A 26,415-nucleotide genomic window follows, 5' to 3' on the forward strand; every position below is an offset into this window, starting at 1 on the left:
CTTTCTTTCAGTACTATCTGTATAGGTTTTTGAAGAACCTACAAAAGTAGTCTGCAATATTTTTGTAAGAGACTTTATTTAGTTAGATTGATCATTATTGACATCATTGTCATCTTCGTACTAATGACCTAAGCATTGTGGTTGTCAGCAATAGTATCATTGATTGAGTCACTCTCATTAATATATATTTGGGTTCTTTCTTGTTATTAGTCATTTCATTTAGATGTAGTCCTCAACTCAAAAGTCTGAAATTACTGCTGACTCAAGTCATTTCAAATGAACCTGATTTCACTGCTATCAGCAACATCTTCCCATCAGTAATGCCAAATTTTTCTTAAAAATTTAAAGTTCAAATCAAGATTTACTTTTTGAGTATAAGGTATTTGAGACGAATATATTTAAAATTATTTTTTTGAATTCTTAAGTCAATATGAGATTTTGAGGATTCCATTAAGCGTCCAAGTTAGACAATACTTGGAAGGTCGATCGTTAGGTTGAGACTATGGTAAATATCATGAATAATTATATGCATCATTCGGTTTTTAATAAGTAGTAAGATCATGCATTAAACCATCAAAACTATGATTACGAGGATAACAACTTTATCGAGCTAGCTTTCTCGACGCTAAGTTGTTAACCTAGTAGAGCTAAGTTAGCATCATCCACATAGGCAACCTTATGAGATCGGATCGAATAAGTACCCATATCACATTGGATCGTATAAATGTAGAACTTTAGACCAAAGTTCTTCGTAAAGCATACACTATTACTCCTCCATATCACTTGGAAACTATTTTTCCCACATATCCATAATTGTATCTTATTTCTTCTTCTTCTTTTGGATCTGATCAAGTCGGAATAGAACTCTGAGTTACTATCACCTAATTGGATCCACCGGATTCTATAGTTACTGATTTAGATAAACTGTCTTTGGCAATTAGATTTCAAGCATAATGCTTGAAATAAGATTTCAGAGAAACTATTCCCGGAGGGAATAGAAATGTTTTGGATACAATAATTTCATTCTCATGCCGGAAAAGAGTAGAAATGTTTTGACTATACCTTCCTACTATAGATAATATACATTTAGCTTAAAAAGAAGAGAATAATCATCAAATGATATAAAAATTTTACTAAAGGTAGCACATAAATATGAAAAATAAAGTGTATAATATAACACAGAGCAAACATATAAAAATATATCAAATAGATAAAAAAAGTATAGATAAACATATGAATTATCTTGACATTATTCTGATTTCAGTCACAAAGAGCATATGAATTAATCGAGAATTACATCTAATTTATTTACTGAATTGAGAACTAAGTTTTTTTTTTTCTTTTACCCGATAAATTATGATCATGACCTCTATGAATGTTGGAAATTTGTTTATGTATTACAATATATTAATTATATCTTCTATTTTATATACTAGTAAAGCCCTGAGGAGGAGGTGAGTTAATGACTCTTACAAACCATGGCTGATCTAATCCTTGAAACCAGAAACTCAAAATAAATCTTTAATATACTCGGTCCCTATGATTTCGAAACAAGAATGCTGATTTATTTGAAAATTTTTATTTAATTTTGCAAGAATTGCCGAATTTTTTAGATCGAACAATGATGAGTTAATCAGGATTAACATATTCATGCGAGAATTTTTATTTATTTGAATTAGCCATTAATTCTTTTTAATGCTGATGAATCTAAGTCAAACTGTTCAGAATTATCCTATATTGTATCAAATAGCAAATCAACTCAAAATTAATAAATTATGGCTCAAATCTTATATATATCATTCGGCTCTTTTTAATCATACAAATATGATATTATTTTTCGTCCTTCGATCTTCATCGCACACATGAATATACTCTTAATAAGAATGTATACATCCTCGATAACATCGTAATTGATCTTCTATCATTCCTACAAAAAAGCTCGGTAAAAAAAATTATTCTTTTAATTAGTAAAAAATTATTCAAATCGATTCTAGACATGAAAACTTCAACACAAGTCATATTTCAAAAATAGAATGTCATAAATAACATATTAACAATGTTTCATAACTACATGCCTAACTTAAGATACGAAATGTAAACGAAAAATACATGAAGAGAATGTGCCTCTTTCTCTATTTCTCTTTAGGTCATGAACTTAAGACATAGGCCGGCATTGAATGACAACAGTGGCCAACGGCATTCATGGTGGTGTGATGTGCTGAAAACTAACACACTTATAATGCTTCGGTAGCTTCTAATGTTTTTAGTGACTCTCATCTCTATTTTCTTGATGTCTACTTGCTTCCCAAGCTAATTTATCTACGTCATTATGCCTTTCACACGTATTGAAAGCCTTAAATCACCTATTGTTACTCTAGATTTTGGTTTTCGATATGTAGATCTAATTTGAGTCCACTATCTAAACTTGCCACAACTTTAGTGTCCAAAAAATGAAGATCTCGACATGTGATCCTATAAAAATTACATTCGGGTTGTATCAATCACTCTTTCGATACTTAATTTAGTAAATCTAAAGATTCCAAAGATAGAAATATATATATATATATATATATATATATATATTATTATTAGGCTCATTTAGGGATACACCTATTAGAGGTGGAGGAAAAAAATTCAAAACTAAAAGAAAACACAAAGAGATCAATATAAAATTTTAATGTGGTTGAGCAAATCCTTACCTATATCAATGGATAAGTTTAAATTGTTTCCTATGTGAGATTAATTATAATACTTTTGAGATATCTTTATTCAAGCATAATTATTTTTCACATCCTCTTATATAAATATGAAAGAATTTATATATTTTCACTTATATTCTCTAAAATTCCTAGAGATCGGACACTATAGAGAGAAACACATGAGCATCAAAAGTAATTCCTATATTTTTTTCTCTCCCATCAAAAGATATGAGGTATTTATAAAAAAACCAAACTAATGATCGGGTTTTCTTTATTCACGAGAACTATTTTTTTTATTAGGATTCCTTATCTCATTAGAATATAAGCTTTAGAATCCCAATATGCTTATCAATCCTAGCATCCAATATATCTTTTTTAGTGAATTAGTCACTATCAAACTAAGGTAGAGAATTAATCTATGAAATTATCTATCATTATTCGCCAGTAAAAATATATATCGAATCGTCGAATAGGATGATGTGTCGATTGATCTCACTTGACGAGCATCCTACTCAAGGCTGAGTAGGTATGAGGTCCATAGGGTGATGTGTCAATTGATCGCGTACGTGTCACTTTTCCTTATTACATTCTTCGAAGTCCTTTAAGAAAAATTTAACTGGCAAACTTGGCATCAAATTCAATCTCTACCCTCTTTTTATGTCTTTTCTCAAAGCACATTCGGCCACTTGTTTCCTGTCAATATATATCTTCCACTGCTCGTGTAAAGCTTCATAGATGTATAGCTTATACGACTCATTCTCTGGTTTTTTCCATTCAACTAGAAAGAATGTGACTTACTTCCTAACTTTATATACTATGGAGAAAGGATTTATCCTCAATTTATTAGAAGCCAAATCATTTCAGTCATAAACAATGAAGGCTCTTTAGATTATATCATTGTCCTTAGTCATGTCATTTCACTCCTTAAGCCAAGTTCCCATCTTTTCAATCCTTATAAAAAATAGACTTAATCTCCATTTTATGCTCATATAGGTCCCCAAAACCTCTTAGTAAAGGATGTAAAGAATTTAACATTTTGAGTTGATAGGACATAATAAAAGCTAAATGTTTATTATCACCAATAACATGGCAAAAGTCGGCTTTTTATGCGTTGCATAAAGGAATAGCTTTTCAACTCCAATTAACTCTGGTTTCATTAACTTAATTAAGGTGTGAAATTATTTACTTTTAACAACAAGAATAGAAAAATCTCTACAGGAGGAGCAGGTGAGAGGAGGAGTCCAATAGAAATCAATGGTAAGATGAAAGCCCTAGAAGAAGGAGGAGAAGATGATAGGAGCATTTTGTTTTGTGTTCATTTATTTTTTGAAATAAAATTTTTCTTATTTTCATAGAAGAAGAAGAGAAGGAAGAAGAAGGCTTAACATCTCATAAAATGATGAACTTTTCAAAAGCTAATGTTGAGTTTCTATGGATAGTAAAAATTTTCTATACAAAAGACTTATCAAAATATCACTTTTCACAGATAATTCACAGTTTCAAAATACAATTACTTGTTCTTCCTCCCGAGTTTCAGACCAAGTAGATCAAGTAATCTTCATATCATGAATTCCCAATTGACATTTAATTTTAGGTATATTAATAGTCTCCGAATCAATTACAAGATTAACAAAAATTTCAATAACCTTTACAAAAATTTGTTGCCAAAAAATAAATTGTAAACCCAAGAAAAATGTGTCATATTTTGCAAATGAAAAGACAGCTTCATAATTTTTATTTTTTACATTTTATTTTGTGTTCACTTACTTTTAGAAATAATTTTTTTCTTATTTTCATAGAAGAAGAAGAAAAGGAAGAAGAAGGCTTAACATATGATGAAATGACAAACTTTTCAAAAGCTAATGTTGAGTTTCTATTGATAATAAAAACTTTCTATGCAAAAGACTTGTCAAAATATCATTTTTCACTAACAATTGATAATTTCAAAATGTCATTACTTGTTCTTTCTCCAGAGTTTGAGACCAAGTAGATCTAGTAATCTTCATATCATGAATTCCCAATTTGCATTCAATTTTCGGTATAGTAATAGTCTCCTATGCAATTACAAGATTAATAAAAATTTTAATAACTTCTAAAAAAATTTGTTGCCAAAGAATAAATTATAAACCCAAGAACAATGTGTCATATTTTGCAAATGAAAAGATAGCTTCATAATTTTTATTTTTTGTATTTTGTTTTATGTTCACTCACAAAATTTTGTTTTCTTATTTTTATAGATGAAGAAGAAAAGGAAGAAGAAGGCTTAACATATGATGAAATGATGATTTTTTCAAAAGCTAATGTCGAGTTTCTATTAGTACTAAAAACTTTCTATGCAAAAAAAAGGGTTAAAATGCCATTTTCCATAAACAATTCACAGTTTTAAAATGTCATTACTTGTACTTTCTCCCGAGTTTGAGACCAAATAAATTTAGTAATCTTCATATCATGAATTCCAAATTTGCATTCAATTTTAGGTGTAGTAAAAGTCTCCTGAACAATTACAAGATTAACAAAAATTTCAATAACCTCTATAAGAATTTGTTGCCAAAGAATAAATTTTACACCCAAGAAAAATGTGTCATATTTTCCAAATGAGAAGATAGCTTCATAATTTTTATTTTTTGCATTTTATTTTATGTTCACTTAGAAATAATTTTTTTATTATTTTCATAGAAGAAGAAAAATAGAAGATGAAGGCTTAACAACTAATGAAATGATGGACTTCTCAAAAGCAAATGTTGTGTTTCTATCGGTAGTAAAAACTTTCGATGCAAAAGAATTGTCAAAATGTCATTTTCCACAAACAATTGACAGTTTTAAAATATCATTACTTTTTCTTTCTTTCTCCCGAGTTTGAGACCAATTAGATTTAGTAATATTCATTTCATAAATTCCCAATTTGCATTCAATTTTAGGTGTAGTAATAGTCTCCTTAGCAATTACAAGATTAACAAAAATTCTAATAATCTCTACAAGAATTTGTTGCCAAAGAATAAATTATAAACCCAAGAAAAATATGTCATATTTTGCAAATGAAAAGATAGCTTCATAATTTTTAGTTTTTGCATTTTATTTTGTGTTCAATTAATTTTGGAAATAAACTTTTTCCTATTTTCATAGAAGAAGAAGAAAAGAAAGAAAAAGACTTAACATATGATGAAATGACGAACTTTTCAAAAGCTAATGTTGAGTTTCTATCGATACTAAAAATTTTCTATGCAAAAGACTTGTCAAAATGCTAATTCTACAAACAATTCACAATTTCAAAATACCATTACTTGTTCTTCCTCTAGAGTTTGAGATCAAATATATCTAGTAATCTTAATATTATGAATTCCCAATTCACGTTCAATTTTAGGTGTAGTAATAGTCTCTTAAGCAATTACAATATTAACAAAAATTCCATTACCTCTACAAAAATTTGTTATCAAAGAATAAATTATAAATCCAAGAAAAATATGTCATATTTTGCAATTGAATAGACAGCTTCATAATTTTTATTTTTTGTATTTTATTTTGTGTTCACTTACTTTTGGAAATACTTTTTTTCTTATTTTCATAGAAGAAGAAGAAAAGGAACAAGAAGGCTTAATGAAGAACTTTTCAAAAGCTAATGTTATGTTTCTATTAGTACTACAAGCTTTCTATGCAAAAGACTTGTTAAAATGTCATTTTTCATAAACAATTCACAGTTTCAAAATGTCATTACTTGTTCTTCCTCCCGAGTTTGAGACTAAATAGATTTAGTAATCTTCATATAATGAATTCCCAATTCACATCCAATTTTAGGTATAGTAAAAGTCTCCTAAGCAATTATAAGATTAATAAAAATTTCAATAACCTCTGTAAGAATTTGTTGCCAAAGAATAAATTGCATACCCAAGAAAAAAGTGTCATATTTTGCAAATGAAAGGATAGCTTTCTCATTTTTATTTTTTGCATTTTATTTTGTGTTCACTTTGAAATAATTTTTTTTCTTATTTTTATAGAATAAGAAGAAAAGGAAGAAGAATGCTTAACATATGATAGAATGATGAACTTTTCAAAAGATAATGTTGAGTTTCTATCGGTACTAAAAATATTCTACGTAAAAGACTTGTCAAAATATCATTTTCCACAAACAATTGGCAGTTTCAAAATGTCACTGCTTGTTCTTCCTTCTGAGTTTGAGACCAAGTCTATCTTGGAATCTTCATATCATGAATTCTCAATTTACATTCAATTTTAGGTGTAGTAATATTCTCCTAAGCAATTACAAGATTAACAAAAATTCCAATAACCTCTATAAGAAATTGTTGCCAAATAATAAATTATAAACCCAAGAAAAATGTGTCTTATTTTGCAAATGAAAAGATAGCTTCATAATTTTTATTTTTTTCATTTTATATTGTGTTCACTTAGAAATAATTTTTTTCTTATTTTTATAGAAGAAGAAGAGGAAAAGGAAAAAGAAGGCTTAACATATACTAAAATGACGAGCTTTTCAAAAGCTAATGTTCGAGTTTTTATCGGTACTTAAAACTTTCTACGCAAAAGGCTTGTCAAAATGCTATTTTCCACAAACAATTCATAGTTTCAAAATGTCATTACTTGTTCTTCCTCCCGAGTTCGAGACCAAGTTGATATAGTAATCTTCATATCATGAATTTCCAATTTGCATTCAATTTTAGGTGTAGTAATAGTCTCCTTAGCAATTACAAGATTAACAAAAATTCTAATAACCTCTACAAGAATTTGTTGCCCAAGAATAAATTATAAACCCAAGAAAAATGTGTCAGTTTACAAATGAAAAGATAGCTTCATAATTTTTATTTTTATTTTTCATTTTATTTTGTGTTCACTTAATTTTGGAAATAATTTTTTTCTTATTTTCATAGAAGAAGAAGAAAAGGAAGAAGAAGGCTTAACGAACTTTTCAAAAGCTAATGTTGAGTTTCTATCGATACTAAAAATTTTCTATGCAAAAGACTTATCAAATTGCCATTTTCTACAAACAATTTATAGTTTTAAAATACTATTACTTGTTCTTCCTCTAGAGTTTGAGACCAAATATATATCTAGTAATCTTCATATTATGAATTCCCAATTCGCGTTCAATTTTAGGTGTAGTAATTGTCTCCTAAGCAATTACAAGATTAACAAAAATTCCGATAACCTCTACAAAAATTTGTTGTCAAAGAATAAACTATAAACCCAAAAAAAAATGTCATGTTTTGCAATTGAAAAGACAACTTCATAATTTTTATTTTTTGTATTTTATTTTATTTTATGTTCACTTTCTTTTAGAAATAATTTTTTTCTTATTTTAATAGAAGAAGAAGAAGAAAATAAAGAAGAAGGCTTAACATAAGATGAAATGACAAACTTTTCAAAAGCTAATGTTGAGTTTTAGTAAAAACTTTCTATACAAAATACTTGTCAAAGTGTCATTTTTCACAGACAATTCATTGTTTCAAAATGTCATTACTTGTTCTTCCTCTTGAGTTTGAGACCAAGTAAATCTAGTAATCTTCATATTATGAATTCCCAATTCGCGTTCAATTTTAGGTATAGTAATAGTCTCCTAAGCAATTACAAGATTAACAAAAATTCTAATAACCTCTACAAGAATTTGTTGCCAAAGAATAAATTATAAACAAAAAAAATGTTATATTTTGTAAATGAAAAGATAACTTCAGAATTTTTATATTTTATATTTTATTTTGTGTTCACTTACTTTTGAAAATAAATTATTTCTTATTTAAAAAAAAAAGAAAAAGAAGAAGAAGAAAGCTTAATATATTATGAAATAACAAACTTTTCAAAAGCTAACGTTGAATTTCTATCGGTAGTAAAAACTTTATATGCAAAAGACTACTCTAAACGTCATTTTCCACAAAACAATTCATGGTTTAAAAATGTCATTATTACGTATTCTTCCTCCCAAATTGAGACCGAGTAAATCTAGGAATCTTCATATCATAAATTCTCAATTCGTTTTCAATTTTAGGTATAGTAATAGTCTATTAAAAAATTACAAGATTAACAAAAATTCCAATACCTCTGTAAGTATTCGTTGCCAAACAATAAATTATAAATTCAAGAAAAATGTATCATATTTTGCAAATGAAATAATAGCTTCAAATTTTTTGTATTTTATTTTTTGTTCACTTACTTTTCGAAATAAAATTTACCTTATTTTGAAAGAAGAACGATGAACTTTTCAAAAGCTAATGTCGAATTTCTATCAGAAGTCAAAATGTCATTTTCCACCAACAACTCAGTTTCAAAGAGACATCGTCCAAAATTTCCTGACTGAAAGAGATTAAAAATGACAAGCACCGGTGAGATCAAAACAATTAAAAATGGCTTAATGACTTAAGCCATTGGCCAACACATCACTCACACATTCATTGCCTTCTCCATCCCTCTTAGCAATCTAACTTTGTCTCCCAACCCAACGTTTCTACACCCGTGGTTTCTTGCTTGAGACTGCATGTTGTTTGACTCGAACACTTGCATGCTAAGACACTCAATCAGCCACGACCTGATTAAAGGAGAGTCAAAGTTCAAAAGCTTAGAACGAGTAGAAAGAAACCTTCGTCCCGTGCTCACTTTATGGAAAGTCATGCAGAAGCGATAAAGAGGGTTAGGTAATGTTGCAAGCTTCAACATTCGCTTTAGGAAATGGTCCGGTCAATGTAGCAAGTGAGAACAGCATGCAACTCGTCATCCTTTGCTACATGGACTAATACTCGTTCCACAAAGCCAGCCATCAGGTTCTTCCAAGCTTGTGTTGGTCGTGAAGCGTGCAGACTAAGACTAACTTCATGTTGTTCCCTTAATTGCCCGCTTCATATCATGTCTCACGTACGTACATCCCCATTAAAGCCATGAGCAATATATACTGCGAATTCAAGTGCATGCCTTACTATCTCAACTGCAAGACTGTTGACTTGATGTATTTGTAGCTCTTCTCGTTTACTCGTGGATGATACTTAGTCAAAGTGTGCACTGATGTAACCTGAGTTGTAGAACATTAATCATGCAAAACGATCTGGAAACACTATTAATATGGGTGGAACAGCGAAGAAATATTTCTTCCATGATAGGGAATCCTAATATAAAAAATAGTTTGTATAAACGAAAAAAATCTCAAAAATTAATATTTGAACTCAAAGTACATATAACTGATCTCATATCATCAATAACTATATTGATCTCACATCAGCTTTCTCTAACCTCGGTGTCATCTCTCTACCCAATACTTTTGAAACAACTAGCTAAGCTCGATGGCTATGTTTCACCTGTTATTAGATATGCAGGGTTGTGGTTTTCCAAGCTTGATGTGTGTAGGTTTTCACCATGCAAGACTAACTGATGTGGATCATATGAAGCCCAGGACCAGGTCAAATCTATTTATGATGATAGTTGACCATTGCATGACGATCGTTGGGAGATCTTGACAACCATAATGTCAACTAGAATAATTAATTATTTATGTGCACCGTACAAGGAAATTAAACTATTTCGTTTAAATCCACATGCAACGTAAAATAGAAAGAAAAGTCTTTGTTTATATCGCGGTTTGGTGGAAAAGTCTTCGTTCCTATTTGACATGAGCCATGCTAAGCTCTCGTTTGTTTATCGTAGACAATGCCGTGATGTCATTGTAATTGTTCTCCAGTCTTTGGTTTTGACTTTTTCTCTAGCAAGAATCAAGTTATGTTAATCCAATGTATATATAGCCAAGTTTATGCTGTCATAGATGGATTCGTTGAAAATGCTTTATGTTTCTCGCTTGATGTTAAAGAACTTGTTCTATTGAAATCATCTTAAAAAATTTATATTGCTCTGAAAGAATTGGCTACGTGTGCATGTTCATGTGGTGATTAACAATAATGCTGATAATATATATATATATATATATATATATATATATATATATATATATATATATATATGAAAAATTAACACGAAATTATCGTTAAAAATATTGATTGATTTGTGAAAGATGAAGAATGATGGACTAAGAGAATAGTATCACATTGTTATGGATTGGAAAAGTCCCATTGGAATTTGATCCAAAATCTAAAAGTTTAAATGTTCTAGTTGAATTTTTATCACACTTGATGTATATTATTGGTCTTTGAATCAACTAAAGCTATATACGAACAAACTATATTTTAATATCAGGAGAATCGGACTTTGTCTTCCATGGCCTCCCATGGAAGAAGATTCAACAGCCAGCTATGGAAGAATGGAAAGTTTCCTCTGAAATGACCTCAACTCCATTATCATTTTACCTACCTAAGGATATCTATTCACATCAACATCTATCTCTCTCTCTCTCTCTCTCTCTCTCTCTCTCTCTCTCTCTCTCTCTATATATATATATATATATATATATATATATATATAGTGACAGTGGAAGGAGTACAATAATAAGAGGATAGTGGCGCGGCCATTAGTGGGGATGGTTGAAAGAGACATGATGTATGCAACCAAATAATACGTTGATCCATTTCTTGCGAGTCATGTGCAAATTATATGGAATTCAACCATCATTGTTGGGATATTTTATTTTTTGCTTTAATAATTTATCAACTTAATATGGGAGGGACCTTTGCTTGACATGCTCCTAACATAAGTTCCAAACGAGTTGGAAGTATGTACGTGTTTGGATTCTAAGATGATTCCCTTTTGAAAAAAATGGATGGGATCCGATCAAAATTAATATTGATAAATATTTATATATATATATATTATTTATTATTAAATAAATCACCTTTGCATAAATGGTAGAAAATGATATAAATATTCATTTTCCCATTGGCGTCGGATTGGGCTGTGCTCTTATTCCGGTCAACGCGGATCTCCGTCCAAATTAGCGAATGGCTTCGAGCGCATAGCATCTGCACGTTAAACAGGCGGCTAATCAACGACCTCAAACTTCCATGCCCATTCTACCCTCCTCTTTCCCCCATAATGACACGACATCAAACAGAGGCAACCAATGGTGGATGATCAATGTCTCGGTCAATTCCTCCGTAGACAGTTGCCAAAAGGATAATTCTTTCTTAGTATCAGTCGTAAAATATTCTTTGAATTGACAAAAAAGCCACATTTTATATGTCGTTCGTGTGTTAGTCGTAGAGGGACCGAATTGGTATTTTGTTCACAGTGAGGGCATCGGCGGTCATTTTAACCGATTACAGCGTCCATCATTGCCGCGAAGCAGCCCATCTCGCCTTCTTTATGGCAACCGGGAAAAACGTGTGGCCGGCGCCCTAAAAGCGCAAGGATTTCAAGCCCCTGTTTTACCACACCCCCCTCCCCCCCTTCTCTCGTCCTATAAGAAGCAACGACTCATCCCTCTTCTCCCCCCAAAAGGAAGGATAGAAGACGCCCAGCCCTCCTCTGCTTCTCCAAATTCCCTTTGTTTTCGTAACCAAGCTCGAGTTTGGAGATAGACAAAGACGCACTCGGTCGCTTCCATGGAGATGCTGGGCTCGTCTCTGCTCCGGACGACGACTCCTCTGCTTCGTTCATCTAGCTCGTCGCTGTTCCCGGGTGACCGACCGAGCGACCTCCTCTTCTCCCATGCTTCGTTCCCGTCGAGGCAGAGGATTGGTCTAGCCAGGAGAGTGATGAGGTCTCCGGTGGCCGCGGTCGTGCTGACAGAGAGGTGCGTGAGGACAGAGGTGGAAGAGAAGCCGGTGTCGTTTAAGGTCCAGGCGGCTGTGACGGTGAGGAGGAGGAAGCAGGAGGATCTCAAGGAGAGCATCGCGAACCAGGTGGATGCTTTCTTGGACAAGATGGGGAAAAATGTTGTGATGGAGCTCGTCAGCACCGAGATCGATCCCAGTAGGCCTATCCTTCCCTGTCCCCTGCTGTTGACAGGTAGAAATTGATTGGTTTTTGTCGACTATTCTAATGGCCAGCCTTTGGTACCGACAGAAACGCGGAAGCCCAAGACGAGCAACCGGGCGGCGCTACGGGGCTGGTTCGAAAAGAAGAACACGAAGGCGGAGCGGGTCGTCTACACGGCGGAGTTCGCGGTGGACTCCAGCTTCGGCGAGCCGGGAGCTATCACGGTGCTCAACCGACACCAGAGTGAGTTCTTCCTGGAGAGCATCGTGGTGGAGGGCTTCGCCTGCGGCCCCGTCCACTTCGCTTGCAATTCTTGGGTCCAGCCCACCAGCGTTCACCCCAACAACGGGGTTTTCTTCGGCAACAAGGTCCTCTCCTACCCATATCTTTCACTCCGAGACGTCGATGAACCATCACCAAAAGCGTGGTATGCTGACGGCCCCTTCCATGTTTGGTTGGTGTAGCCATATCTGCCGTCGCAGACGCCCGCCGGACTGAGGGAGCTGAGGCAGCAGGAGCTGAAGGCGCTGAAGGGCGATGGCAATGGCGAGAGGAAGCTGACCGACAGAATCTACGATTACGACACGTACAACGACTTGGGCAACCCCGACAAAGGGATTGAATTTGCCCGGCCGACCCTCGGAGGAGAGAAGATGCCTTTCCCGAGGAGGCTGAGGACAGGGAGAGCCCCAACAGCCACAGGTAAACGACAGAAGCATTTTCATCGTACTGCTCTGAGTGACCAGGGACCATCTGACACAATCCTTTGTCGTGTCTTCTAGGTCATAGATCTAAATCAATGAACCTCGGTAGAACTACCTTCTTTGCGGTGCTTGGATTGGGTGGAAAGAGAAAATTGAAAGTTTTCTGTGTTTCCTTCTGCAGATTCACATGCGGAGAGTAGGGTAGAAGATCCCCTACCCATGTACGTGCCTCGCGACGAGCGATTCGAGGAGGGCAAGCAGGAGATGCTAAAAGCAGGGGCTCTAAAGGCGGTGCTCCACAACCTCGTGCCTTTGCTGGTCGCTTTCCTCTCCCCGCAGAGCCACGACTTCAAGGCCTTCCATGAGTTGGACAACCTCTTCAAAGAAGGCCTACGCTTGAAGCGAAGCTTACAAGATCAACTCTTCCACAAGATCCCATTTGTGACCAAGATCGAAGAATCAAGCGAGGGATTACTCCGATATGATACGCCAGACATAATCACAAGTAAGCTGTCAGTGGAGTAGCAGATTTGGAGTAATTATTACTGTCTGGTCTGAACTTAGGCGTAGTGTTAGATTTGTGGTAGCCAAGATCGGAACGACAACAATAGTACAATCGCTGTTTTTTCCCCTCCATCCGTAGTGCATGATGCCTTTTTGACCCCCTGCTTCTTTCTTTGTCACGCACCCAACAGAGGACAAGTTCGCATGGCTGCGCGATGATGAGTTCGCCCGTCAAACTTTAGCGGGGATCAACCCTGTCAACATAGAAAGGCTTCAGGTACTCGTCCTTTACGTCTCCTTCCCAAAGTTGCAAGCCATTTTCTACAGTCTAATGGGGATAAAGGTACTCCGGCAGCCGGAAAAAGGCGTGGAGTACTCCGTGTAATTAGTGGGAGGGAACACAGCCCCCCACGTGATCTATGTGGATACGATGTCCAAATGAATTCTCCTCTCGACTTATCATTCTAAACGTGTTGTACTTCATGTAGGTGTTTCCTCCTGTCAGTAGGCTTGACCCTTCCGTGTATGGTCCACCTGAATCCGCCATCACGGAAGAGCATATCACTAGCCATCTCAATGGCATGTCCGTTCAACAGGTAGCTCTTGTTCGTTTAAGCTTGGATGAATCGTTGTTGCTGTCACAATTATGTTGAATCTTCCTTTTTATCTTCGACCGTGACAGGCATTGGAGGAGAAGAAGCTTTTTATACTGGACTTCCATGATGTCTACCTCCCCTTTATTGATCGGATCAATGCGCAAGATGGGCGAAAAGCATACGGCACGCGCACCGTCTTCTTCCTCACCGAGTTGGGAACTCTTAAGCCGATTGCCATCGAGCTGAGTCTACCGCCGGTGAGACCTGGGGATGCTCGGACGAAGCGCGTCCTCACGCCGCCGACTGATGCCACGGGCAACTGGCTTTGGCAGCTCGCCAAGGCGCATGTCTGCTCCAACGACGCCGGCGTTCACCAACTTGTAAATCATTGGTAGGTTCACGGTGGATTATATCTCAGCGTAGTCGATCCGGCGGACGAGTATCCTCAAGGACGGTGACACTAAATTGCAGGTTGAGAACTCATGCCTCCGTAGAGCCCTTTACACTGGCGGCTCATCGACAACTAAGTGCGATGCATCCCATCTTCAAGCTGCTGAAGCCCCACATGCGATACACGTTAGAGGTCAACGCCCTGGCTCGCCAAATCCTCATCAATGGCGGCGGAGTGATCGAGTCCGGCTTCACACCTGGTCCGGTCTGCATGGAGATTAGTGCGGCGGCGTATCGCGATCACTGGCGCTTCGATCAGGAAGCACTCCCCGCTGATCTCATCAGAAGGCAAGTGTCATGCCGTCTCTCACATTTATGGACGATCGTATTTAGCTAACGGGGTTCTTCTCACTCGATCGTTGACAGAGGCATGGCGGTGGAGGACAAGACGCAGCCACACGGCCTGAGGCTCGTCATCGAGGACTACCCGTACGCGACCGACGGCCTCCTGCTGTGGTCCGCGATCCAGTCGTGGGTGGAAACCTATGTCGCCGCCTACTATTCGGACGACGAGGCCGTGCAATCCGACTCGGAGCTCCAGAGCTGGTACTCTGAGGCCGTCAACGTCGGCCACGCCGACAAGCGCCACGCACCGTGGTGGCCGCGCCTGTCGAGCCCCGCCGAGCTGAGCTCCGTCCTCACCACCCTCATCTGGCTCAGCTCCGCCCAGCACGCCTCTCTCAACTTCGGCCAGTACCCGCTCGGGGGTTACATCCCGAACCGCCCGCCGATGATGCGGCGGCTCGTCCCGATGGAGGGCGACCCGGAGTACGAGCACTTCCGGGCCGACCCAGTCAAGTTCTTCCTGTCGGCGCTTCCGAGCCTGACTCAGGCGACGACGTTCATGACGGTGATCGACACGCTGTCTACGCACTCGGTGGACGAGGAGTACCTGGGGGAGCGACCGGACCCGTACACGTGGACGGGGGACGGCGAGATGGTGGAGGCGTTCCACGAGTTCGCGGCGGAGGTGAGGCGGGCCGAGACGGAGATCGCAAGGCGGAACGCCGATCCGGCGAGGCGGAACCGGTGCGGCGCCGGCGTCTTGCCGTACGAGTTGATGGCGCCGAGTTCGGGACCCGGGATCACGTGCCGCGGGGTTCCCAACAGCGTGTCCATCTGATCCACGTCACACTACGCATCTTTCGATCAAATCCAAAGGAACCCAAATAGGGATTCCTTATAAAGATGTGGGCTGTTCTCATGTAAATAATTCAGTATAGTGGATGTTCATTAAATATATGAAATAGCGATTGGCATTTTTTCCATGTATTATTTATTCAAAAGAGAACAAAATAGGGGCAAAAAAAACTTTGATTCTGTGCTGTCTCTGGGAATTGCTGAAATTTTGATGAATAATATAAAATAAATATCGATAAATAAGGAGAAAATCAACTCAATCTAATTTGAACGGTCATTCCAACTTTTGACCTAATCAGCTCCAATCAATTGATTTTTGTGCAATAATATATTTATGAAAGTGCCATCTTAGTGTCATTTTAACCATTTGCTATTTACAAAATATTTGAGAATAATCACAAAAATCATATAAATGAAATATTTAGATTTTTTATATCCTAAATTCCCTTACAAGGAAATTCACAAAAATTATGGCTTAAATTATTATTTTTCAAGAGTAACAAATTATAAGTTTTTCAGTATTAGAATCTCATATCATACGCAAATCCAAATTCTAGTTTAAATCTAACCAAAATTCACCTCTGCATTCATCGTAAGTAAAGGATTCGAAGGAACCAATAAGTGTAAGGAGTTCTCCCCTTATAACATACACCTAAGTTTTCTTTTTATAGCGCATTGGGGTGATTGTTGAGCCTATAAACATACACCATCGATGAGCTGTGAGATCAGTGTCGTCAGTTGTTGTCTTGATCGAACGTGTTGCCTCACAGTTTTAGACCTAACATTTCTAGAAGTGCTGTGTTAGCAACCTCATGAGAAAGGATTTAGTTGGCATGTCAGCCATATGAGCGTGATGTGTCAACTAAGTGAGCTCGATGTGTCATCAATCAATCATTGTAAGAAATTACAACTAGATGACTAATTGTGCTACCTAAATTTAAGCTTATATTTATTACTGTTTAGTAGATTTACTAATCAAGTATGTTGTCCATCTAGAGATACGAAATGAAACTTGAAATATACACATACACACATCAAAGAAGCAGTGAGGTATGGCCAAAGGTCACCATCCTTCTTCCTCTTCCAAGGCACCACTGAGCTTGAGAGAATGTGCTCTCGATAAGGAGCTCGGTAAGAGGGATGCACGGTGGACTCAAACTCCTTCAGAAAGGCTGTCGCACAGGATATATATATATATATATATATATTTTGGTGGAGAGGCTTTCTTAAAGGACGTCAAAAGTTGCGAGCTTGGAAGTCTAATAATGCTGCAGAAGCGATAGAAGTTTTGTCTGAGTGGAAGATTGGACGAGGCTGTCAATTAAGGCTGGTATGATGCTCGAGACTGAATCGAAGGTGTTTAGTTTGCAGAGTTCAAGATCAGCTTTTGCTGGATCAAGATGCCAGTGCGGACGGATTGGTATTCCTCGATCAACAACCGGTATACTATTGGTCTAAGGAGCTTTGTTGCTATCTTTCAGAAAAAGTAAGTCTTAAGAAGTGAAGGAAGGATTCGGCAAGTAAGAAAGGAAGAGAAGAACAAAAGCAAAACAAAAGAGAAAAAGCTAGAAGAAGAAGAAGAAGAAAAAGAGAGCTGAGAGGATCAATAAAAAAGATCGCAGCTACGTAGTGACACATTGCAAGTCTCCACAGGATTTTTCTCTGGGGATTTCGTGGCATACACGTTGAGAGGATCGGATAGGAACACAAGAGAGATCGTGTCAGTGCCAACAAGTAAAGAAGCTTTCTCTCTCTCTCTCTCTCTCTCTCTAGATGACCTGAACCACACGACATTCCCGGAGGAGGTGGCGAGAAGCAGTGAGGAGAAGAAGCACACGACCATCTAACGCAAGGAAAGAAAGCAAATTGTGCCTCAATGATAAGGATAAAGATGCAATAAGAAACAATAAAATTAATTATTTTAATATCCATATTAACAGAAAATAATTTTCCGAATAATATTTCTCTAACAACAGTTCTCATGAAACCATCGATCACATCTTCTTTTGTAATCAAAATATGAGATTGTTGGATGCAAAATCTCCCAAACTCTTTCCAATCGAAGGCATCTTGGGCCATAGGAGATTGGCTCCTTGAAAACAATAATATGGGCTTTGAGAAACTATTCCAAGCGACCATTACAAATCAACAATTCTATCTTGTTTAAAGGAAAGCACCATCTTTCACTAGCTATTTGCTAAATCCACAACCCAACCTAAAGTAAATAGAATAAGCAACTATATGCATGGGTCAGGTTAGACAAACCACCTTAGTGGATGGACAAAACTAAACACCAAGGATGATGTTGGCATCATGATGGTTCCTATGCCCTTGTTGAGCAGCAAAATGTCCAGAATCAATCACCTACAGAATGTGAGGTGTTGACATCTTAGTGCACGATCGATTTTGGATACAACACTTGGATAATATCGTTGTCGACATGATAAATAAATGTATGATGACATATAAGTGGTCGTGCAGTGGGGTTATGGAACTGCCACATCCAGCTAGCTGAGTGGGTTGCACTCGAAGTACGTAGTAATGCCCAATAACATATATAGCCAGCCTTAAGGCACAAGCCTTTGTCTCAGAGGAAAGGAAATGCAAAGCTGGGAGGGTTTGATGCGCAGCAAACTAGTTTATCTCATCCAATGATTACCACGCCACATTTCCAGCACGTCATGTGCCGATCAAAATGAAGGCCTATTTCCACATGTCATTAGAGTATCTCACTCTCTCTCGTTGTTACATTTATCATATGTATATGTGAAATTACTTTATCATGGATGGTCTGCACGCGAAGTGTCACAAAGCAGTGATGATGAATAAGTGTTTCCCACGTGAACCCAGCCATGCTTGTTTGTCTTCAGCAAACGATTAATTCGATCCCTAGAGTGCATGTGAAGTCATGTATATATACACCTAAATGATAAGTATTCTAATACTTTCTCTACACTTTTTTCCTTCTATTAATATGATTTTTTATTATCTGGCATGTGAAGGGTTCGAATCAAATCAAAATCTAATAACTAAGTTTTGGATCCGAAAATATGATGGTTCTATAGGACCTCCTACAAAATTAAATAAAGGGCAATAAAAATATGTTGTGTATTTCAAATTATTTGAGTCTTAAAAATATATATGAGACTATTATTCAATCATTATATTTACGTATGAAAGATTCATGTGAATGAGACGAGGAGAGCATGTCTTCAAATAATTAGGTACATCAATCATTGAGTCAATACTAATATAAATTTGTTGAACTAATAAGGTGTCTAATAAGATGTCACATAACATCAAATTGTGTATATGTCATACTCCTTAATCATCTTTTAAAGTGAGATATAATAGACAATTAAGTTTTTTTACATGTCATGCCCTCCTATTATCTATATGCCATATCCTTTGTTCATCTTTCTCAAAGGATTTTTGGCTTTAAATGAAGTTTAAATATTACTTAATACCTATTCATTTAGTTGAATTATATTAACAATTCTTCATAAATATCCTATTTATTATTAAATTAATAAATTTAAATTTCATAAATACCTTACACATGCACTCAAACTAAATTCGAGTATAAAATCAAATATGATTCCCATTACTCCGGGGTTGGATTCAAATAAAATTAGCACATATATATATATATATATATATATATATATATATATATATATATATATATATATATATTATATTATTGCACTTCCTATATTTCATTCATTATTTTCTATGTCATTTTCATGCAAAAAAAAAAAGTTTAACAATCATTTTGTAACATTAATGCACTCAAAATAAAAATAAAAAGAATTTATTTCATCTGCTGGCCTTAGATTTAGATGAACCGACAACAATCGACAACTAAATAGCAAAAAATAAATAAATAAATTAGGAACCACAAAATGAACTTCCTGATTTCTCAATCAATTTAAATGAGACATCATATGCAGTACTTGCTTTTCTTTTTCTATTAAATGTTAGACTTTCTTAATAGTCCGCTGTTTGCCTTTAGGATTAATGGAAAATAATAATAATAATAATAATAATAATAATAATAATAATAATAATAATAATAATAATAATAAAATGACTGATTCCTTCGGCTGCTCCGAAGCAGCAACACTCTCCCGGCACGTGACCTGCTGCTCTCCCCCCTCCCTTAGCTCCCTCGTCTCTGCGGATACTGGGCCCTACCATAACAGAGCGTGTAACCAACCAAGCGTTTTTGCGTCAAATTAATTACTTATTTTTCCTCTATTAATAAAAAAAAATGGCATCTCCTTCTTCCCCTTCGCTCGGTACGCTTCTGCAATCTCGAACCTTAAGCTTACCGTTTACACGCTAAGCCGCCATTGACGAACTCGCCGCGCCTTCAAAAGGCCCCCACGACCCTCCTCCCACTCACACCGCTTCCGTCCTTTCTATCCTGGCGGATCCCTCTGCGTCGCCCAGATGCTGACGTGCATCGCCTGCTCGAAGCAGCTCGGCGGCGGCCACGGCCGTGATGACGACGACGTCACCAATGGGGCCGCGACGCCCAGCGCAGGTCGGGGCATTAAAGACCTGACTGCCCAGGTGGCCGATCGCTTGATGTGGTTTCGTTCCGTTTTAGGCTTCCTCTCGGTTATTTGGCCTGATCTCAAGTTTTCCTTCTTCGGATCAGATTAAGGAGATGGCGTTGAAGGCGACGGGGGCGTATCGGCACTGCAAGCCGTGTGGGGGGGCGCCGGAGGACGGGCTGCGCCACCTCCACGGGGACTACGCTTGCTCGGAGGCGGCGTCGGGATCGGACTGGAGGACCATCGGCAGCGCTGCGTGGACTCCGAGGACTGCGACGTCCCCGATGATGGGGCGGGAGCTGAAGGAGATCTCCAGCGGCGAGAGGACTCCGTCAGTGAGCGGCTGGACGGAGGCCTCGTCGGCGGTGGCATCGACGTTCCCGGAGGACGGCGAAGAGGAGGAGCCCAAGGAGTGGGTGGCCCAAGTGGAGCCCGGGATTCTGATCACCTTCCTTTCGCTCCCCCACGGCGGCAACGACCTGAAGAGGATCCGGTTCAGGTACTCCGTTTCCGTTCTTGTTCATCATTGATACAGAGGCACCAAACAAACCTTTTGCTCAATCAACTAATTCGGCTTTAAATCTGTTTTTTCAAGATTAATTTACGTTATGCTGTTTACGAGAAATTATTTTTGCTTTAATATTTACTTACTTCCGTCAAAATTTTCCGAAATTTTACGCCGTAAATCGTGATGGAACAACAGCAAGTATTTTCATCAGTTACATACTTTTACAGAGGCATCGCAGCTTTATTTTTGTGGTTCGTAAACTTTTTGTATCTCGAGATTCGTGCAGTAGAAGACCGGCATCTGTTGATCTTTTGGAATTCTGAATAGCCAATACGGTGATGGATTTTTGTTCCGCTTCGTAGACATTGGCGGATCGCCCGATGTTGTGCATGTTTCGTTTCCCGGTTCCAAATTTGTTCTTTAGTTCGTTTTGTCTCATAAATTAGTGGCGGTTCGAAATCTAGAATGACGGTGAAAGGCCGCTTCTCCTTCCTCCGGGGAGTGGGAAAAGGCTTTAGAACAAGCAAGTAGTCCCTTGCTTCGCTTTCGTTGGGGTTGATGGCCCACTGTGCTTGAGCTTTGTGCAAATGTAGCTGTTATAGAATGAACTCTGTAGACCGTGACAGCCATTGAATTCTCTTAATGAGCTGGGACTCCCTCTCTCTATCTGTCACTCGAAACTGCAGACACGCACGCCCACCTGTGGGTCTCGGATGCCTTCATCATGCCTTCCACCCTGTTGATCATTATGTCTGCTTAAATGAACTCTAGCGGATTAGGTTAGGGAAGGTTTTGAGTTTTATGTCGGCACTGGATTTGGATCCATGCATATGACCTGCTTGAAACGATTACATAGTTTACAGAAGAACATATTAATGTTTGACCATCTGATTTGTCTGAATGCTGAAAAGTTAGATGCGGTTGGATGCCATGATATCATTTTGGACAATAGGAAAGCATGAAAATCCTACAAATTCTGCAATAGCAAGTTTCTTAGCAGTTGTGTTGCTTTTTCTCCATGTATTTTTTGAAGCAGAGCAAAAAAGAAACCCAATGCATATGATATCTTGGTCAATGACTTCCATTTTTGCAAAATAATATGATTTCTTCTCTGCACTTCACAGACCCCATAGCTGGAATCTGATATGATTTAGAAGTATTTTTCTTAATGGAAGTCATCATGGAATGGGTACAGATATTTGGCATGAAGGCTAGTCCATCTTGAACTAAAAAATACAAACTTAAAGTATTGACTTGAACTTCATAGAATTTATTCATGCTATCACTAGATTCAGGTCATTTCCTGTTCTTGTTGGAGGATACAGTTGTTTAATGCTGATTATTTATGTTCTTGTAGATGGTCATGTATGATACAGAATTATATTGTTGGACAATTTTTAGATCGTGATCGAGTTTCTAAAGCTTTTCTAATCAATTCCCGGTTCACGATTAAATTTTGCTTGCATTAGTTATATACATGCCATGCTTGTTGTCTTTGGTAGCCGAGAGATGTTTAGCAAGTGGCAAGCCCAGAGGTGGTGGGCAGAAAACTATGACAAGGTCGTGGAGTTGTACAATGTCCATAGATTCAATCGCCACGCCATGCCTCTTCCGACACCACCAAGATCTGAGGATGAGGTGAAAGAAGACTACCCGATGTGAATCATTTTTCCACATCTTATTGTGTTCGTATTTCCATCAGGCCTTTGTTCATCGTTGCTTTAACCATTTGCTAGAGCTCAAAGGACAGCCCGGTGACACCACCACTCAGCAAAGAGCGGCTGCCTCGCAACCTCTACTTAACCGGTGACGCTGGGATGGGTTACTCATCATCTGATTCTCTCGAACAACATTCAAGTTACAAATACCATGGCCATCACCACACACGCCATGCATGCCACTACTACGACTCTGGTGGCCTCACGTCAACCCCGAAGCTGTCGAGCATCAGCGGGTCAAAAACCGAAACATCGTCCATGAATGCTTCACGGAGGACGAGCTCATCCGCTGAGGAGTTGGATCGATATGGGGAGCTCTCGGCATCAGTTAGCAATGCTAGTGATTTAGAGAGAGAATGGGTGGAAGAGGATGAACCTGGTGTCTACATCACAATTCGCGAGTTACCTCGAGGTATCAGGGAACTTCGCCGTGTCCGATTCAGGTCAGAGACTCACTCCTATCTTTTAATTGCCTTCAGCTGAATATTTTCCTTTTAACCTTCATCTTTCGATGCTCGTTCTGCAAACATTTTGATTGGCATTTCTAACATGAGTGTTTACCTAACTCATATAAGAACCTCATGAAATTAGGCGTTTTAGATGAGGTTCTGTGCTACCTGGATCATCAGTCTCAATTAAACCTAAAACATTCTGTTAAGAAATGACTTTTTACTTCATCCAGATGAGAACTTGCATCTTCATCATCTCTTCCTGTTTATTTGTTGGGGCATTTACTTTCTTATTTTAGGCGAAATTTGTACATTAGTGTATGTGTCCCATAAAATCAACCTTCCATTTATGTGATATTTTCTATTTAAATGCCATCATAATTTTGCAGCCGGGAGAGGTTCGGAGAGATGCACGCGAGGTTATGGTGGGAGGAGAACCGTGCAAGGATACAAGAACAGTATCTTCGATAGCAAAGCAAGCAGATAAACACACAGCTGTTCTTCCCATCATTTTTAAGCTTCGGTTGGGTTTCTTTGCTCCAGTTTGCAACTTAGTTGTCATTAGAACTTGCTATATTTGAAGTTGTGTGATTAAATATGCAGGAGGATTGTATGCGAGTATACTTGCGCAAAGTTGGCTCGAGATGGCTGTCAGTGTATTTTGATGGGTGGATCAGTAACTAAGAACATTATATTACAGCAGAACCCTTGGACGTATTGAGCTCGCTCAAGCAATAGCTTCAACTAATAGCCAGAGGAGTCACCCTCGGAATCCGTATCATGTCTGAAAGAGAATATTGACTTGGATGGCACGCAGCGGTCACCTTCGAAGACGACGCGGTCGCCGATGATCACTGGAGCGACTACTTTTTCCTTCTTACCCAGAGTCGTGGATACGTTGCGGGTGATGTGGCACTTGATTCGGCGTCCGAAATGACAACCGTCGGATGTTGTCACTGCGCCCCAAGTAACCGCGGGACCCACACGATTACGTGGTCAACACGCATCGACACAGGCTCGGTGTCTCGCAGCGCAGCACGTAGCCTCCTCTCAGCGGTTGTAATCATGTAATCCATGGAACGAAGTAACACGCCAGACCTACACCTGGCAGTTACACGTCCAAACCTCGATCAAACCGTTGCCCTTTTTCCCGCACCTCTTCCACACACACGCCGCAACACCTGACCCTTTTCACCCGGTAACCTTGCGTTCCTTTTTTTGCCTATTTGTTCAGGTTGTTTTCATATATATATCCTTACACGATTTGGAAATAGCACTTTATCTACATCAGTATGGTTTATCCCAACTACTTTCGATTAAAAAGTTTATCAAAATATAATTTTTATTATTATTTTTTATTTTTGTAGATAAAAAAAAATATAATTTATATTATGAGAATATTAAGATGGATGTGTATTAAAAAATATTTTTATTCATAAATAACTATATATCGATTTAATAAAAATAATATATAAAAAAATAGTCATGATGATATCAGCATGTGATTAGAAAATCTTTGGAACGTGATAATTAAAAAGATGAAATAATTAATATTAGTGATAAAAATAGAATAGAAGATGTTTTGGGAATGAGTCGTTGACGTTCTAGTCAACCTCACATGGTCCAAACTCGTAGACGTAGGATTGTCCGAGATGCCTTTAGGGTAAAAACGTGAAGTTCCTAATATACTACTTGCATGAAGATCGAGATCGAGAGAGTTTCCTAATTTGGTTCTTCAAACGCTCAAGTTAGTTTCCTAAAATGGTTAAAAAGATTATCCCATTTTTTATTGTGTTGAAGATGAGTTTTTATACATGATCGTAGACGACCAAAATATTTAATAAAATATTCTATTGGGAGGCAGTCTCTAACTACCTCCAACGGTCTCCTCTTGGCCTTTTATCCACGTGAGCGATAAAGACGGAACATTTCATAATCACTTACTTTGGACCCTTGTCCACGTTGGCATACGAGTGAAAGGTGACATTTGTTTTCTCCTTTCATCTTGGACAACACATGGTGATTACAAGTCAGATGACAATTAGCTATGACATTTGTTTTCTCCTTTCATCTTGGACAACACATGGTGATTACAAGTCAGATGACAATTAGCTACTGGTGTACTTTGTATCATTTGTCCTCTCCACACTGAGGCATGTTTTGGGGCTCTCGTGAGAGGGACCTGAAGTACAACATCTAGTTCGTCCGACATATCAAGCTTATGTATCTTTAATTGGTTCTCCAATTTTGTGCATTAGGTGAACACCGACAAGGTCAAGAGCACCTTCGTCTTGAATTGATGACCTTTGTCACTCAACAAGAGGTCACTCCTCACTAATAGACCCACCTCAGTAGAGGATCAATCTTTATTAACGTGAACCTAACCCTCCTTGGAGTTTGGAGGGTTGCGAGTGCTACTAGTGGTGATCCATTGTCGACCTGCTCCTCATATCATCAAAAAATACATCTTGGTCGGATGGGGTCAGGTTTAGCGACCTCCATGACTTGACGATGACCACATACGAAGAGAGGGCCAGGTTTCACAATTGTTGCACCTCGGGTGGAGGAGAGGGTCGGGTTTTTTTTTTTCGTTTTTTATGCCTTAGGCGAAGCAGGGAGTCGAGTTCCCTAACCTCCCTACCTCGGGGAACCCGACCCTCTCCTTCATCGTAGGTGTAGAGGTCGAATAACTTGACCCTCTCCTCCGCCCAAGATACAGCGTTTGGGAAACATGTCCCTCTCATCGCTTGTAGTCATCTCGAGCCATCGAGGTGAGAAAATCCGACCCCCTCCTTTGCTCAAGCCGTGGTGGTCGAGAAAACTAGCCCTCTCTTTCACTTGAGGTGGGGAGGTCAAGAAACCCACCCCCCTTGTCTGCTTGAGGCATGGAGGTTGGAAAACTCAATCCCCTCCTCCCCTCAAGATGCGATGGTCAGGAAACCTAACCCTCACCTTCGCTAGAGGCATGGAGGTTTGGAAACTCGACCCTCTCTTTTCCCATCGTGATCACTGAGGTGTGGTGGTCGAAGAACCCAACCTTGTCCTCTGCCCAAGTAGTGGCAATCGACAAACTTGACTAAGTCGGAAAGAGACGTGGAGGTTGGGAAACTCTACCTTGTCCAACCAAGATGTGTTCCTCAATAATACAAGGGGTAAGTCAGCAATGGATCACCACCAATAGCGCCTGCAACCCTCCATACTTAAAGAGAGTCAAGTTCACATCAGTAGGG

At 38.1% G+C, this 26,415-nt stretch overlaps 2 protein-coding genes across 3 annotated transcripts; both read left to right on the forward strand.

The window, feature by feature from the left end:
• Window positions 1–12,037: 12,037 nt before the first annotated feature.
• Window positions 12,038–16,076, forward strand: LOC135619722 (putative lipoxygenase 5). Its single transcript, XM_065121996.1, has 9 exons — window positions 12,038–12,548; window positions 12,642–12,922; window positions 13,019–13,256; window positions 13,440–13,763; window positions 13,954–14,039; window positions 14,251–14,358; window positions 14,445–14,749; window positions 14,830–15,096; window positions 15,175–16,076. The coding sequence occupies exons 1-9, from the start codon at window positions 12,179–12,181 to the stop codon at window positions 15,929–15,931; spliced, it is 2,736 nt and encodes a 911-aa protein (XP_064978068.1). The 5' UTR covers window positions 12,038–12,178; the 3' UTR covers window positions 15,932–16,076.
• A 4,111-nt stretch (window positions 16,077–20,187) lies between these two features.
• LOC135584974 (protein Brevis radix-like 1) lies at window positions 20,188–24,461 on the forward strand. Of its 2 annotated transcripts, XR_010489456.1 has the most exons (6): window positions 20,188–20,526; window positions 20,615–21,009; window positions 22,521–22,656; window positions 22,755–23,179; window positions 23,575–23,708; window positions 23,789–24,461. XR_010489456.1 is itself a non-coding variant. In XM_065121997.1 (5 exons), the coding sequence occupies exons 1-5, from the start codon at window positions 20,404–20,406 to the stop codon at window positions 23,654–23,656; spliced, it is 1,161 nt and encodes a 386-aa protein (XP_064978069.1). In that variant the 5' UTR covers window positions 20,188–20,403; the 3' UTR covers window positions 23,657–24,461. The 2 variants fall into 2 exon arrangements, 1 of the variants encoding a protein (XP_064978069.1); XM_065121997.1 differs by having other exon boundaries at window positions 23,575–24,461.
• Window positions 24,462–26,415: the final 1,954 nt, after the last annotated feature.

The sequence above is a fragment of the Musa acuminata genome, chromosome BXJ2-8, assembly GCF_036884655.1.
Source record: "Musa acuminata AAA Group cultivar baxijiao chromosome BXJ2-8, Cavendish_Baxijiao_AAA, whole genome shotgun sequence".
NCBI lineage: Eukaryota > Viridiplantae > Streptophyta > Magnoliopsida > Zingiberales > Musaceae > Musa > Musa acuminata.

Excerpts from the sequence above, each read along its gene's own strand:
- LOC135619722 (XM_065121996.1), top strand. The coding sequence starts at position 12,179 with ATGGAGATGCTGGGCTCGTCTCTGCTCCGGACGACGACTCCTCTGCTT. Across the intron at positions 12,549-12,641 it reads CAGCACCGAGATCGATCCCA|AAACGCGGAAGCCCAAGACG; the intron begins GTAGGCCTATCC and ends TGGTACCGACAG. Across the intron at positions 13,764-13,953 it reads TACGCCAGACATAATCACAA|AGGACAAGTTCGCATGGCTG; the intron begins GTAAGCTGTCAG and ends CGCACCCAACAG.
- LOC135584974 (XM_065121997.1), top strand. The coding sequence starts at position 20,404 with ATGCTGACGTGCATCGCCTGCTCGAAGCAGCTCGGCGGCGGCCACGGC. Across the intron at positions 20,527-20,614 it reads TTAAAGACCTGACTGCCCAG|ATTAAGGAGATGGCGTTGAA; the intron begins GTGGCCGATCGC and ends TCTTCGGATCAG. Across the intron at positions 23,180-23,574 it reads CTTCGCCGTGTCCGATTCAG|CCGGGAGAGGTTCGGAGAGA; the intron begins GTCAGAGACTCA and ends ATAATTTTGCAG.